The sequence below is a fragment of the Diceros bicornis genome, chromosome 34, assembly GCF_020826845.1.
Source record: "Diceros bicornis minor isolate mBicDic1 chromosome 34, mDicBic1.mat.cur, whole genome shotgun sequence".
In the NCBI taxonomy this organism is placed as follows: Eukaryota; Metazoa; Chordata; class Mammalia; order Perissodactyla; family Rhinocerotidae; genus Diceros; species Diceros bicornis.
In genome coordinates, this window is record NC_080773.1 from 28,587,842 (window position 1) to 28,604,948 (window position 17,107).

The 17,107-nt window shown below is 37.4% G+C and overlaps 1 protein-coding gene across 1 annotated transcript; it reads left to right on the forward strand.

The window, feature by feature from the left end:
• The first annotated feature begins 15,328 nt into the window (after positions 1-15,328).
• On the forward strand, positions 15,329-16,354 carry LOC131397897 (vomeronasal type-1 receptor 4-like). The gene has a single exon (XM_058531008.1). It carries the CDS (start codon positions 15,329-15,331, stop codon positions 16,352-16,354), a length of 1,026 nt encoding a protein of 341 aa, XP_058386991.1.
• Positions 16,355-17,107: the final 753 nt, after the last annotated feature.

Genomic DNA, 17,107 nt, shown 5'->3' on the forward strand with positions numbered 1-17,107 from the left:
ATAAAAAGAGAAATAGACAGTAACACAATAATAGTAGGGGACTTTAACACTCAACTTACACCAATGGATAGATCATCCAAACAGAAGATCAATAAGGAAACATTGGACTGAAATGACACACTAGAACAGATGGACCTAGTAGATATATACAGAACATTCCATCCAAAAACCGAAGAATACACGTTCTTTTCAAATGCACATGGAACATTCTCCAGGATTTATCACATATTAGGCCACAAAACAAGTCTCCATAAATTTAAGAAGATTGAAATAATACCAAGCATCTTCTCTGACCACAACGGTATGAAACTAGAAATCAACTATAGGAAGAAAATCAGAAAAGCCACAAATATGTGGAGATGAAAGAAAATGCTAATGAACAACAACTGGGTCAATGAAGAAATCAAAGAAGAAATCAAAAAATACCTGGAGACAAATAAAAATGAAAATATGTGCTGGCAGCAAAAGCAGCAGGTCTAAAAAAAAGAAAAAGCTCCAAAAGCTATCCCAGGAAGATTAGAATGGACATCCCCTGGGATGGCATAACCCACAGTGACATTTCCCAACAACCCAACCATCCCCTATACCCCAATAAAAACAAATTCATAAGAGTAAAAAAAAAAAAAAAAAGAAAATATGACATGCCAGAGTTATGGGATACAGCAAAAGCGGTTCTAAGAGGGAAGTTTAAAGCAATACTTGCCTATCTCAACAAACAAGAAAAATTTCAAATAAACAATCTAACAATGCACCTAAAGGAACTGGAAAAAGAAGAACAAACAAAGCCCAAAATCAGTAGAAGAAGGGAAATAATAAAAATCAGAGCAGAAATAAATGAAATAGAGACTGAAAACAGAATAGAAAAAATTAATAAAACCAAGAGCTGGTTCTTTGAAAAGATAAACAAAATTGACAAACCTTTAGCTAGACTTACCAAGAAAAAAAGAGAGAAGACACAAATAAGTAAAATCAGAAATGAAAGAGGAGAAATTACAACAGACACCTCAGAAATACAAAAGATTATAAGAGAATACTATGAAAAGCTATACGCCAACCAATTCGACAATCTGGAAGAAATGGATAAATTCTTAGAATCATACAACCTTCCAAAGCTGGATCAAGAAGAAGTAGAGAATTTGAATAGATCAATCACCAGTAAGGAGATCAAAACAGTAATCAAAAACCTCCCCAAAAATAAAAGTCCAGGCCCAGATGGCTTCCCTGGCGAATTCTACCAAACATTCAAAGAAGACTTAATACCTATCCTTCTCAAACTCTTCCAAAAAATTGAGGAGGGGGGGAAGCTCCCTAACTCATTCTACGAAGCTGACATTACCCTGATACCAAAACCAGACAAGGACAACATACAAAAAAAGAAAATTACAGGCCAATATCACTGATGAACATCGATGCAAAAATCCTCAACAAAATACTAGCAAATCGCATACAACAATACGTTAAAAAGGTTATACACTACGATCAAGTGGGATTTATTCCAGGTATGCAGGGATGGTTCAACACTCACAAATCAATCAATGTAATACACCACATTAATAAAATGAAGAATAAAAATCACATGATCATCTCAATAGATGCAGAGAAAGCATTTGACAAGATACAGCATCCATTTATGATTACAAATCTGAATAAAATGGGTATAGAAGGAAAGTACCTCAACATAATAAAGACCATATATGACAAACCCACAGCTAATATCATCCTCAATGGTGAAAAACTGAAACCTATCCCTCTAAGAACAAGAACCAGACAAGGATGCCCACTGTTACCACTCCTATTTAACATAGTACTGGAAGTCCTAGCCAGAGGAATCAGCCAAGAGAAAGAAATAAAAGGGATCCAAATTGGAAAGGAAGAAGTGAAACTCTCACTATTTGCAGATGACACAATTTTATATATAGAAAACTCTAAAGAATCCACCAGAATACTTTTAGAAGTAATAAACAAATATGGTAAAGTTGCAGGACACAAAATCAACATACAAAAATCAGTTGCATTTCTATACAATAACAACGAAGTAACAGAAAGAGAAATTAAGAATACAATCCCATTTTCAATTGCAACAAAAAGAATAAAATACCTAGGAATGAACTTAACCAAAAAGGTGAAAGATCTGTACACCAAAAACTATAAAACATTGCTGAAAGAAATTGAAGAAGACACAAAGAAATGGAAAGATATTCCGTGCTCTTGGATTGGAAGAATTAACATCGTTAAGATGTCCATACTTCCTAAAGCAATCTATAGATTCAATGCAATCCCTATCAAAGTTCCAACAACATTTTTCACAGAAATAGAGCAAAGAATCCTAAAATTTATATGGAACAACAAAAGACCCTGAATAGCTAAAGGAATTCTGAGAAAAAAGAACAAAGCTGGAGGTATCACACTCCCTGATTTCATAATATACTCCAAAGCTATAGTAACCAAACAGCATGGTACTGTCACAAAAACAGACACACAGATCCATGTAATAGAATCGAAACCCCAGAAATAAACCCACACATCTATGGACAGCTAATCTTTGACAAAGGAGCCAAGAACATACAATGGAGAAAAGAAAGTCTCTTCAACAAATGGTGTTAGGAAAACTGGATAGCCACATGCAAAAAAATGAAAGTAGACCTTTACCATACACCATACACAAAAATTATCTCCAAATGGATTAAAGACTTGAATGTAAGACCTGAAACTATGAAACTTCTAGAAGAAAACTTAGGCAGTATGCTCTTCGACATCGGTCTTAGCAACATATTTTCAAGCACCATGTCTGACCGGGCAAGAGAAACAATAGAAAAAATAAACAAATGGGACTACATGAAACTAAAAAGCTTCTGCACAGCAAAGGAAACCACCAACAAAACAAAAAGACAACCTAACACTTGGGAGAAGATATTTGCAAACCATATATCTGATAAGCGGTTAATCTCCAAAATATATCAAGAACTCATGCATCTCAACAAAAAAACTACCAACCCAATTAAAAAATGGGCAAAAGACCTGAACAGACATTTCTCCAAAGAAGATATATAGATGGCCAACAGGCACATGAAAAGATGTTCAAAATCATTAACTATCAGGGAAATGCAAATCAAAACTACAATGAGATATCACCTCACGCCCGTCAGAATGGCCATAATTAACAAGTCAGGAAACAACATGTGTTGGAGAGGATGTGGAGAGAAGGGAACTCTCATACACTGCTGGTGGGAGTGCAAACTGGTCCAGCCACTATGGAAAACATTATGGAGATCCCTCAAATAATCAAGGATAGAACTACCATATGATCCAGCTATTCCACTGCTGGGTATTTACCCAAAGAACTTGAAAACACTAATGCATAAAGATACATGCACCCCTGTGTTCATTGCAGCATTATTCACAATAGCCGAGACTTGGAAGCAACCTAAGTGCCCATCAAGGGACGAATGGATAAAGAAGCTGTGGTATATATTCACAATGGAATACTACTCAGCCATAAGAAATGATGAAATCCAGCCATTTTTGACAACATGGATGGACATTGAGGGCATTATGCAAAGTGAAATAAGTCAGAGGGAGAAGGTCAAATACCGTATGATTTCCTTCATTAAGTAGTAGATAATAACAACAATAAACAAACACATAGAGAGAGAGATTGGATTGGTGGTTATCAGAAGGGAAGGGGGGAAGGAGGAGGGCAAAAGGGATAATTTGGCCCGTGTGTTTGGTGATGGGTTGTAATTAGTATTTGGGTGGTGAACATGATGTAATCTATGCAGAAATAAAAGTATAATGATGTGCACCTGAAATTTATACGTTATAAACCAATGTTACAGCAATAAACAACAAATTAAAAAAAAAAAAAAGAAAGTGTAGAGGACTGTGTTGACTATTTGCTGGTCTTGAATTAAGTAGCATTGGCTTATCTGATAGTTACAAGAATGAAAGAATCTCCCTATTAAACCATCTGATCCTGGTGCTCTCTTTGTGAGGGTCTCTTATAGAATCTTTTCTCTTTCTTCTGTGGATATTAGTCTGCTTCCGCTTCCTATGACTAGTGAGGATCAATATTGGTACAGTTTCCTAACACTTTACTTATTAATTGATATCGAGTTGTGCAATTGAGGACAACAATACCTAACGTAAATTATTATGTAAATCATATTCTTGTTGTTACTTGTATCTCTTTTCAAATTCCTCTCATACATTTTGACTCATTCTACTTCTTTAATCAAATTTTAATTTATAGTGTAGTTCAGTTATATGAAATTAGGATAGAATTCACTTTTGGGTAGAACTTCTCACTGAAGCAGAACACTCAGTGAGAAAAACATACTCACCACCAGTCCCTCATGTGTCAAACCTAAGTATTTCCTGCTCTCCTCCATGTGAGCCCCTATCTGCCTCCAGAGATCGTGGAAAAGTAACAAACACTGTAATAGTCTCTTAAGAGATGCGAGCTAGAAACTTGTAGTTGTTCTAGGTAATTAGCAACTTGGAAAAAAGTGTTCAAAAATATTCTCAGCTCCCAAGCCTGTTACTGCCAATGCTGCTACAGGTGAAATGATAATTGCAGTTCTGAGGGGAGGCGAGGTCACAGAAACACAATATCATAACTCAGGGTCTAGCTATGGGATTCTTGGACATGTACTGACTGCTTTGACCTTCATGCTGAGCCTACCATTCTGGCAGCTGGAAAAAGTGGGTGAGTTTTCTTTATATTCATCTGAGATCAGAATCTGTAAGAAAAGGAGATGTATCAGGAGTGATGAGATTAGTTTATGGTGGAAACTTCCGTTAAATTTGGAGCACTGCAGGGAGAGCCATTTTAAAGGGAAAGATGTGAATCCATTTTGTTTATGTGGAGTCTGTGGCTCTTTGATTTTCAAGGAGTAAAGTAGATATTTCCTTAATTTTAGGAGAGATTTTTATATAGTTTTCTCTATGTTTACATTCTGAAGCTGATGCAAATTATTGAAAACTCAACAACTTAAAAAACAAAAGAATTATTTTGACCTAATGGATATGTATATTCAACCTTCTACCACAAAGAGAAACCCACATTTATAACTCAAAAGAGACACATATATTTACCAGAAATTAGATCACAAAGCAAGAAGAAGGGAAAATAGAAATATGTAGAAACATACATACTTATATTTATGTATATAAATATATTTATATGTCCATGTGTGATTTATGTGCATATATGTATATATACATATACATACAAAGTGAATCATGTTTATTATCCATTAGTCAATATATTGGAATCTTGTACATTAAGAAAAATTTAAATAGTACTAATTACAATAATGACAAATCTTAAAATGTGTGCTATCTGATGTGTATATTGTCACGCCAGTTGTGAAAATGTTAACATTTCATAAAGTGGATTTCTCATTTTCCTACTTTAATTCTACTATTTGGCGATGTCTCTTGAAAAAACATCCGATGAAGAAAGTAAAAAATTTTTGATTTTAGAAGAAGTAATTAGTCTAAGTTTAAGGTAATAATTGATACATTTAGGTATCAATAGAGTTTATTTTCTTATTTTATCCATGTTAACTTTTTTCTATTATTTTTTAAATATGCTTATATATTATAAATCTACAATATAATAGACCCCTTTTCTTTGAAAGTTGTATATGGATCGTTAGTTTTTACCTAGAAATTTCAGCATACATTTAAAAGCTAACCACAATGTCACTGTATCTAATACTATTAAACCCCATCTTTTTAATATAAGGACATTGCAGCACTAATCTAGTCACCATACCCCCACCTGTTTGATTGGTGATATGTATTCTAAATATTTAGAGACACATGCACAGATCATAAGCGCATAGCTCAATGAAAGTTCAAAAAGTGAACACATTTCTGCACTCAGTACCTAGATCAATCAAGAGAATATTGTCTGACCCCCAGAAGCCCCTGTGCTCCCTCCCAGTCACTGCTCCTCGGGGAACCACTGCTCTGACATTTAACAGCACAGGTCACATTAGCCTGCTTTGCATTTTATATGAAAAAATAATAGAGCCTTAACTCTTTTGTATTTGGCTTTAGTCTTTCCTCATGTTGTTCATGAATTTATTGCTGCATGATGTTAGTGATCATTCATTTGCATTGCTGTATACACTTCTATTGTGTGAATATATAACAATTAATTTAATCATTCCACTGTTAATAGGCATATGGTTGGTTTTCAGTTTGAGACTATTAGGGATACTACTGGCATGTAAATTTATGACATGATTTGATGACACACATACCAATTTCTGTTGGCTGTATATGTAATAGTGGAATTTTTGGTGACAGGTTTACATCTCTTTAGCTTTAGGAGATAGCGCCAAAGAGGTTTGGATAATTTTTGTACCAATTTCCACACCCATCAGTAGTGTAGGAGATTCTTGGTTTATCCACATCCTAGTCAACACTTTTAATTTTTTTCACTGTTATTTTTATACTTCTGGTTGGTGTGTGATGGTACCAAGCAGTGATTTTAGTTGCATTTCCTTTATTATTATGTAAGTTGAACATATTTCCACATATTTATTATTCATTGGGCAACATCTTTTTGAGGTATGCATTATTTTGTCCATTTTTTCTATTGTGTTTCCTTTTTCTTACATATTTGTAGTAGCTCTATATATCAGCTGGACATGTTTTCTTTCTTGATTCCCTCTCTTTCTCTCATTCTCTCTCTGTCTCTTCTTTCTCTGTGTGTGTGTGTCTCTTGATAAGGAGTAATTCTTAATTTTAACATAACTAAATATTTCATCCTTTATAGATAATATTTATTGTTCTCTTTAAGAAATATTTTCCTATTGTAAGCCTACAGAAATGTTTTCTTTTTTCTTTTTCAAACTTCATAGAGCTTCAAAATTTGCATCATCAATCCATGCAAAATGATTTGTTGTATGTGTGGATAGCTGTTATGTTTTTTTCAAATAAGCTAACAAATTTCAGTTCATTCAGAGCGTGTGATATTATTCTTTCCTTTCATTACTCTCCCCTCTCATGGCTCACCTAGGTTACCATCACCTCTCCCTTTGATCTGTCTTTAAAATGGAGTCTCCTGGTAAGTCTTCATCTCTTCCTGCCTCCTTCAGTCTTTAACAATCCCACAGCACCACACAGCCAAGGCCAGTCTTTGTATCAAAATCTTCAATGGAATTTTTTACTTAAAGGACCAATTTTTCCCCTATTTTCAAGAGAAAGATGCACCTTATTAGGAGACAATTCCCTATGGTGTGTCCGTCCGCGCCAGGATCCGAACCTGCGAACCCCAGGCCGCCCAAGCAGAGTGTGCGACCTTAACCGCTACACCACCGGGCCGACCTGTTTTTTCTTTTTTTTAAATTAGAAGTCTGAACTGCATCCAGACTGTGCACTGAGTGCATGGTCCCTCTATCTCTTTAGGGTGTAGAGGCCCTAACAGAGCGTCATTCTCTCAAAATTAACTGCCTGGGTGGAGAATCACAGCTCTAACCCTTTCTCTCATCACTGCTGGGCATCCTTAGGCCAGTAACTGCTGCAGAGAGTGTGAACAGGCAGCTTATCCAGCATCCAAATGAATACATGTGCACAGTCAGCCCCACCCTACCCTGCCTGCACTGAATAGTCCCTCTAAAACGAGTTCTTGTGTAGATGGCATCTGTGGCTGTCTCCCCTTGGAATCTGCTCTTGTAACCGCAAATCCTACATCACATCATGTGGTCCTCAGACCTTCACTAATAGGGGCCTCCTCCCTAGCCACATGGATTACACATCCAGGTTCCCTTTCCTTCTCGACCACATCGTTAAATGCCGGGAACCAACAGTATTTGTGTTGAGACACGATGGTAGTGTTTAGGGCTCAGGCGTGCTGTGCTTCTTTCCCTTCCTTAGAGCTGTTGAAGAGGTGACTGGGGAGAGCAGCTGCAGCACCGCAGAGGATCATGCTAAAAATGAAAATTCGTAGGTGCCAAGGCAAACCTGCTGAACCCTAACTTCTTAGAGAGCGATATCCCAAAGAACCTGCTTCAACAGGATCCCTACACGATTCATACGCTCATTACAATTTGAGAAGTAATGTCTAACTAAAATGTCCTCAATACTGATTTCCCATTTAGGATCATCTGGGAGTTTCAAGAAACATTGTCTCCTGTGCTCTCCCATCTCCCTCATTTCCATTATCTCAGTTGTCAAGCATTCAGGATACATTTCTGTCATTAAAGCCCAAGTTCTGACACATAGAGAGGTAAAAGAGGTCTACTCTGCATTGTTTGTAGGGGGATCTTAGTCCAGTCACATCCACAATGCTGGAGCAGGATTTGTGATGTTTCTAGAAGGAGAATGTCCCAGAAGACAGAGAAGACGAAACTCGCTATGAGTTTCAGATCAGAGCTGTTTGTCCTTGAATCCCTCCTGTGGTAAAGGACTGGGAAGGGCAGCCCTTTGTGCATTTCAAGGCCTCTCTGCCTATGGGGCCGGAGGTGTAAGGAAAATTGCATTGATTTTATAGGGCTGCCATAAGAAGGATCACGAACTGAGGGGCTTAGACAAAAGAAATTTATTGTATCACAGTTCCGGAGGCTAGAAGTCCAAGATCAAGGTGTCAGCTGCCATGCTCCCTTTGAAATTCCTAGGGGACAATCAGTTCCAGGCCACTCTCCCCACTTCTAGTTCTTTGGCTTGTGGCAACATATGGCAATCTTCATATGGCAATCTTCAGATGACAGTCTACCTCTGTACATGTTTGTCTCCAAATTTCTTCTTTTTTCATAGGGATAATAGTCACCTGAATTAGGGGCACATCCTATTCCAGTAGGATCTCATCTTAAAAAATTATATCTGCAATGACCGTATTTCCAAATAAGGACACATTCTGAGGTATTGGGGTTAATACTTCAACACATTAATTTTAAGGGAACACAATGCAACCCTTCACAGAAGGGGTATGTTGATGCCACAAAAGAAGCATATTCCCAAAATGTGGTTTTTCAAGATAATGAGAAAGAGACCTAGAGAAGAGAAGAGAAAAGATGAGGGAAAATGTCTTTCTCAGGCAAACATTGAGTCCCAGGTCACATGTTGTGTTCTCTCTTCCCCCTAAAATGCCATGTTTTTATAACTTGAAAACCTTTCCTTCATTATCTCTGAGATATTGAGCCAAGAACAAAATGTGTTAGTTGTGTGTGCGTTTGTTTGTGAATAGTAAAATTTCAGATAAAATTTCAGATATATTCTGAAACTTCATAAGATGTAGCATGCATCTCAGTGGAAAACTGTTACATCTGGAGATCAAAATAGTAATGGTCATGGGCAATTCATGAAGACTTTGACTTTATTTTGTTGTTGAAATATTTTACTCTTAAATTTGTTCTCATGTATATTACTTTAACTTTACTAACATAATAAATTACCACAAGTTTAGCAGCCTAACACAACACCCATTTTATTTTCTTACATTTCTTAAATTGGAAATCTGGGAGACTTAGTTGAGCATTCTGATTACTGTGTCACAAGCCTAAATCAGCAGCCTGGGCTCTATTCTCAAAACTCTGAGAGAATCCACTTCCAGGATCTTAAATTCCTGACAGAATCCATTTCTTTCTTATAGTTTCGTCATGTCTGCATCTTCATTCCATCCCCAAAGCCAGCAATAACATATAGAATCCCTTTCATGTTTCAAATCTCTGACCTCCTCTTGTATCCCATCTCTCTGCCTTCTCTTTCCTCATGAAGAGCTCTTCTAATACATTGGGTCCACCAGATCTAACTATTTTAAGTTCAGCTGATTTGTAACCTTAATTTTAACTACAAAATTCCTTTACCATGTACCGAACATAACCACCTAGCTTACATTACACACACTGCTGGAGATTTGCCTATAATATTATGAGACCAGAAAATTTGTTGCAATAAAAAACATTATATTTAAACTACCAATATATCCACTTACCTATTTCCACAGTTTACCCCTTGTGAAGGTTTCTTATATGAAGAAGGGAAACATGCCCTTAAAAAATTTAGTTGTTGTCTTATTATGTTCTATTTTTTTATGGTAAAGCTTAAAATATAAACTTATAAGAGCACATAAATGTTAAAATAAAGTGTTATATTTTAGAAATAGCACAATAAAAAAAGCTATTTTCATTATGTCAGTCTTGGGACATAAACATTATTACGGAACTAAAGTGTTTCAATCTGTAAGCAGGCCTTTCAAAGAGATGGCCTGGCACCACTTTGCAATACTGAACACTGGCTACTAGTAAACAGCCTCTCCTGTTAGACTTGCTGTGTTTGACCCTATACACAGTATCACAAAAGAAAAGAGAAAACACTGTTGAGTGTTGTTCACCCTAAATTTTATCTGTTCTCCTCTACTGTACATTCAATTTATGAGGTATTCAGGAGCATGGTATATGAGCAAGATTTTTGGCCATGAGCTGAAATTAGGAATTATAGGAAATAAAAACAGGTTATTGAAGATATACCTGCAATCCCACGTTCATTGCAGCATTGTTTACAATAGCCAAGATATGGAAACAAGCTATGTGTCCATCAATGGATGAATGGATAAAGATGTGACATAAATATGTATATAAAGGAATATTATTCAGTCATGAGAAAGAAGGAAATCCTGCCATTTGGGACAAAGAGGATGGACCTTGAGGACATTATGCTAAGTGAGATGTCAGATAGAAAAAGAAAAATTATGCTAAGTGAGATGTCAGATAGAAAAAGAAAAATGCTGCATCATCTAACTTATATGTGGAATCAAAGCAAATCAAACTCATCAATCAGAGAGTAAAATGGTGGTTTCCAGGGGCAAGAGGGTAGGGATATAGAAGAGTTGTTTAAGGGTACAAACTTGGAACTAGTAGACAAATAGGTCCTGGAGATCTAATGTATAGTATAGTGAATATACACAACAATGTTGTATTATAGTCATCAACTTGCTAAGAGTCTAGATCTTCATTATTCTAACCACATAAAGAAATGATTAGGTGAGGTGATAGAAGTGCTATCACTACAGTGGTAATCATTTTATAATATATAAATGTATCAAATCAACATGATGTACACTTTGAATTTATACAATGTTATCTGTCAAATATTTTTCAATTAAAAAAAGAAATCACACGTGATTGTTGTGATTTGATCATAAATGAGGGACTAGATGAATGGGGGAATTAATTAGTGGCCTCCTTTCTGCACTCTGGCACCTGCATCACCCATAGACTCATCCATCCTCTCACTCTACATCTCCTCCCCTGCTACATCCTTTATCTGTCCACCTGTGAACTTTAGACATCCAGTAAAACTCCATGCGCTCTCACCTCCATCCAAACCCTTTGACTTCAATATTCCACTTTTCACCTCTGTCTTGTGACCTTTTCACCACCAACTCTCCGTGAACCCTCTTCTAGGGCCTTCAGCTTAACCCTCCTCAGCCTTTGTCACATCTGCAAAGTCCATCATCCATGCCCTCCTCCTTCTTGCCTTCTATCTACACCCGATTCCAATATCTCATCCCATGCCCTGTGACTTCTAAACCCCTCCATACTCATTCATCCTAGCCTTCAACTCATAGGCATGATCAACGCCCCCATGATCCCAATCCACACCCTGCACCCATTACATCTAACCCTATAATTCCTGACTCTTTCTCCTGGGCTCCTTAGCTCACACATGCCCACTGTCCTCTCCAGCTGTTTCATTTTCCTCTGCCCCTTGGCCTTCCTGCCCATGTCCATGGTTTCCCCAAGTGCCATCTCCTTTCCCATACTCTATCCAACCTGGACCGTTATCGTCTACCATGATCTGCCTACCCCATCTCAATTCACCTTCTCCACACACCGTGGTTTTTAAACCCACCCACCACTGGCCTTTCTTCACTTTGCTCATTATATTTCAGTCCCCATTAGCACTTTGGTTCCTGTGACTTTCTGTGCCCCTTAAGGACCCAGATTCCAATATTCCTTCTACCTTCACTTCCTTTCACACTTTGCCCATGTGCATTTTCATCCCCAGCATTGCACTGTAATACTTCACCAACATTAAAAACGCTTTGCCTTTTCTCTCTCTGTTCATTCTCTTCCCCTGCACTCTCTATAACCCCAAGCCCCCAAGCTCTCTGCACCACCATCTTAGCCTCATGTCTCCTTTGTCTTGTGGCCTATTCTTATCCACTCTATCACACACCCACTGTCACTCTCCCAAACACTTGAAGTTTTCCGGCATGTGTCTCATCATAAGGTGGCAATGCTCACAGCGCATTTGAAGGGCTGTGCATTCTAATAAATATTGCCTTTGTGACTGTTTCAGGGTTAGAAGGACTGTAAAGGCTAGGAAGCCTACCCTTTTCAGGTATCTGGACGTCTGGAGATACAAATATTCTTCTGTATAAGATCATGTTATTAAGATACACACATACATGATGACTGTGCTTTTATGAAAGAGCGTAATCGTGAGTTTATGTGTGTGTATTCATGAGTATTTACATACATGAGTATAAATTTTCTTGTATTCAGTGTGTGCATTTTTGCCTGTGAGTGTGCAATTTAAATAGTATGACCATGTGAGTGTCTGTGTATGTATATAAGAATGTGAATGAGTGTGACTATATGTGTGACTGTGAGTGTGCATGCATGTGTGTGTTTGCATCTGTGTATAAATTAGTTTTTTTTGTGTGTGTAGGATCACTTGTCTGACATTATGGCCTAATAACTGATTTAACAGTTGGAGGTGGGAGAATAGGGAGCCTGGATCAAAGAGTTGATTTGTGTGTAGGAAAATCTAAAGAACTTATAATTTCTATTATTTTCCTTTATCTATCAGAAATACGTTACACAATTAAAAAAGCAATCATAGACTCTTACTGAAAATCTTGCAAAAAAGTAAGTGTAGAGGACTGCATTTACCATTTGATGGTCTTGAGTTAAGTAGCGTTGGCTTATCTGATAATTACAAGAATGTTAAAATCTACCTGTTAAACCGTCTGAACATGGTGCTTTCTTTCTGAGGGACTATTTCAGAACCTTCTTTCTTTTTTCTTTGGTTTCTTTTGCATATTAGTCTGCTTCTGCTTTCTATCACTAGTGAGTCAATATTGGTAAAGTATAGTTTCTAAACAATTTACATATTAATTGATACTGAGTTGTGCAAATGAGGGCAATGATATCTAATAAAAATTATTGGCATCATGTTCTTCTCATTACTTGTATCTCTTTTTAAATCTTTCTCAGATATATTGACTCATTCCATTTCTTTGCTCATAACTTAATTGATGGTGCAGCACCATTCCATAAAATTAGGAAAGAACTCACTTTCGGGTAGAACTTCTGGATGAAGTACACATCCACTGAGACACACATACTTGCTGCCAGTCCCCCACGTATCAGACCAAAGTATTTCCTGGTCTCCTCCTTGTAGCCATTGTCTGCCTCCAGGGATCATGGAAAAGTAAGAGTCTTTCACAAACACTCCAATAGTCTCTCAAGAGATGCTAGCTACAAACTTGTAGTTGATCTTGGTAATTAGCAACTGGGAAAAAACTTTAAAAATATTCTTAGCTCCCAAACCTGTTATTGCCAATGCTGCTACAGGTGAAATGATAATTGCAGTTCTGAGGGGAGGTGAGGTCACAGAATCACAAACTCATATCTCAAGGTCTAGCTACCTCTGTCACAAACATACTGACTGCTTTGACTTTCCCCTGGAGCCCACCATCCAGGCAGCAGGAAAGGGTCAGTGGGTTTTCTCCATATTCCTCTGAGAAGCAGAATCTGTAAGGGAAGGTGTTGTATCAGGAGTCCTGGTAAGTGAACATAGTGGACACAAGGAATCTTCTGCATGTGAACCTGGTCGAGTGCCAAAGCCACGTAGGAAAGTGAAATGCATCCTGAGGCCTGAGCTGAGATAGTAGAGACAGATGAGGTCCAAGACTTTCCACAGATCCCTGATGGTTCCAAATGTAATGTAATCCTCACTGACAGTTATTGTTGTGGTTTATCCAAGAAATAGTAAAATCTGAAATTTAATGTGCTTAATGACCGTAGTTCCGGAGTCAATCCTCTGTTCAGCCTACTTTACAGGAATCATAGACATGATTTTCAGGTTTCTAGAGGTGCACCCACAATACCTCCATACTTGTCATAAAGAGTAGGATGAGCCTACAGGAATCCTCTGATCCTGTGCAGAAACAGTGTGTCTAATAGCAGTTGCTGGAGTAGAAATGTTTTCTCTAACTCTGGGAGTATGAAATACTTAATAGATTTAATAATTATGTCTCTATTGATCATAGAGAGATTTCCCACTTAAAGTTAGAGAAGTAGCATTGAAGAAAAACATAACTTTATAAGTTTCAGATAACATTTCTAGGCTCAAGTGTACCTTGTGATATTTCTGCTACTTTTAGGTATTATAATACCAATCTAAAAAACACATGTCATTTATATAAAAAAACAAGATTTTTGCCCTAACATTGCATGTTGCATATGTGTCTTGAATTTTAACACCTTTGAGAAATCTTGCCTTATGGTGAATATTTTTTTTAAATCAGTCATTAATAAATGAACATGTATGTGATCTGAAATTGGTAACAATTTGTTTCTACCACACACTGTTTGTCAGGTATCAGTGTTTCTTCTCATAGTTCCTGTAACTAAGGCCATTTTACTTATGTTCCTGGGATAAAAGCAAGTGTTTCTGTTGCCGTCCTAATATTGAGCCATTCTTGCATTGATTAAACGCAATTATCCTGGGGCAGGATCCTGCAGTTTTATACTGCAACCAGAGCATCTACATTTTAAGGTCTCTGAAGCTTTATTCAAAGTTTATATTTGCCTAAGGAATACATCTTCATAATTAAGTGAAAACTTGTTATTACCAAAATTTAAAATAAAATACTACCATTCTAACCTGAAATGGCAAGGTGCAAAAACAAAACTAACTTTCATCTAGTTTGTTTGGAGAACACAGCTAACCAGTATTTTACTTTAATATGGAGTAAATGCGCTATCTCTGTTACCAGCTCAGCCACCTTCAAATACCTCCTTTGCCACTAACCGGTGAACGAATTTAGAGGAAACACTTAACCTCTCTGTACCAATATAGTCCTCATCTGATTAAGGAATGTTATAGTGTCTGTCTCATGAAGTTCTGAGGAATAAAGAAGTTATTGCATGTGTGGCCTGCATAGCAGTGAATCATACATTGCTAGTATAATTTAATGGCTATACATTTAACTCTTGGGAGCCTCTAAATGACAGAGAAACTATAAGTAATTATTTCACAGAAGAAACCCTTGGTAAGTGGAGAATATTGGATTTCAGTTGACATGACACATATGGTCCTCGCCTCATATTTCCATGCAGAGTCCTCTATCTCAGAAGACAAATATCAGTCAATGAGAACTGACAGGATGGCCACTGGGAATTTGACAGTAGGAATGATCATCTTATTACAGACTATACTTGGAATCCTGGGGAATTTGTCTCTTCTTTACCACTGTCTCCTCCTTTATTTCACTGGGTGCGGGCTAATGCCCACAGATTTGCTAGTCAAGAACCTGATTGTAGCCAACTCCTTGGTCCTGTTCTCTAGGGAAATCCCTGATGCAATGTCATCTTTTGGGTGGTATCAGATCTTCAGTGATTTTGGATGCCGTTATTTTTCCTATGTTCGTGGAGTGGGCAGAGGTGTGTCCATCAGCACCACCTGCCTTTTGAGTGTCTTCCAGGCCATCATGATCAGCCCCAGGAACTCCAGGTGGGCAGGGCTTAAAGTGAAACCTCTCAAGTGCATTGCCCCTTCAATTTTCCTGTGCTGGATAAATGTCATGCTGATAAATGTCATGTATCCTATATTTCTGACTAGCAATTGGAGCAACAAAAACATCACAAACAGAAAAAGTTTTGGATACTGTTCTGCTGTTCGTCATGACAAAACCAGAGACTCATTATATGCAGCATTGCTATCAATCCCTGATGTTTTCTGTTTGGTGCTCATACTCTGGGCCAGTGTCTCTGTGGTTTTCATCCTGTACAGGTACAAGCAGAGGGTTCAACACATCCATAGGACCAGTGTGCCCTCCAGATCCTCCCCTGAGTCCAGAGCTACCAAAACCATCCTTCTCCTGGCGAGCACTTTTGTCTGTTTTTACACACTTTCCTCCATCGTTCACGTGTGTATGGCTCTTTTTAACAATCCTGACTTGTTTATCTTCAACGTCAGTACAATAATCACTATGTGTTTCCCAACTGTCAGCCCCTTTCTGCTCATGAGCCGTGACTCCAATGTATCTGGACCCTGCTTTGTCTGGATAAGGAACACAAAATCCCCTAATCTTATGAGAAAAATGTGAATTGCATGTATTTGCACAGTGTTCATTTGGTAATTCACTCATTCCCCTCAGAGTTTTTAATAAACTTATGAGTGGCTGACCAGAGAATATAAAGAAGACATGCTGAGCCCATCTTCAAAGTAAACAATGTCATAATAGCAATTTTAATGAAATATTATATAATCATGTAAATAGTTATGTAATTGTACAACAGTAGTTTTAGTAATGCTTGTGTAGGAATTCAGAATTTATGCAATAATAAAGTCCAGGTCCTGAAACAATCTGAATATTATGGAAATGTGTTCAACTATGTAATTTAAATCTATCACAGAAAATTTCCCAAAAATGAACTAGGTGTGGAATTTTAAGAAAAGGTACATGAAAATTGAACAGCAGGTGGCAAGTCATTAGTGATACTGAAGACAATGGCACTGAGGGGAAATTCAGTCCGAGAGGAAAGCTTTGGGAGCCAGTTATAATTTTTATACTTCACATCTATGGAGAGCGATAGTCATTTATTTGAAATATGATGCTGTGGAGGGAGATGAGCATGTTTAAATATTTTCAGGTAGAAATGGCCAGATTGAACTGGTGCAGGGCAAAGCAGAGCATAAAATTACATATTAGCTGGCTTTTAAAGAACATCAGGTGAGTGTGACAATTTTAAAGATGTGAATGACATGGAATTGGGATCTGTAGAGGCAGATTTCGCTCTCTTTTGTAAAGATGATTATGGGCAAGTTGACAAGAAAGAGGTTTGGAGGTGCACACTCC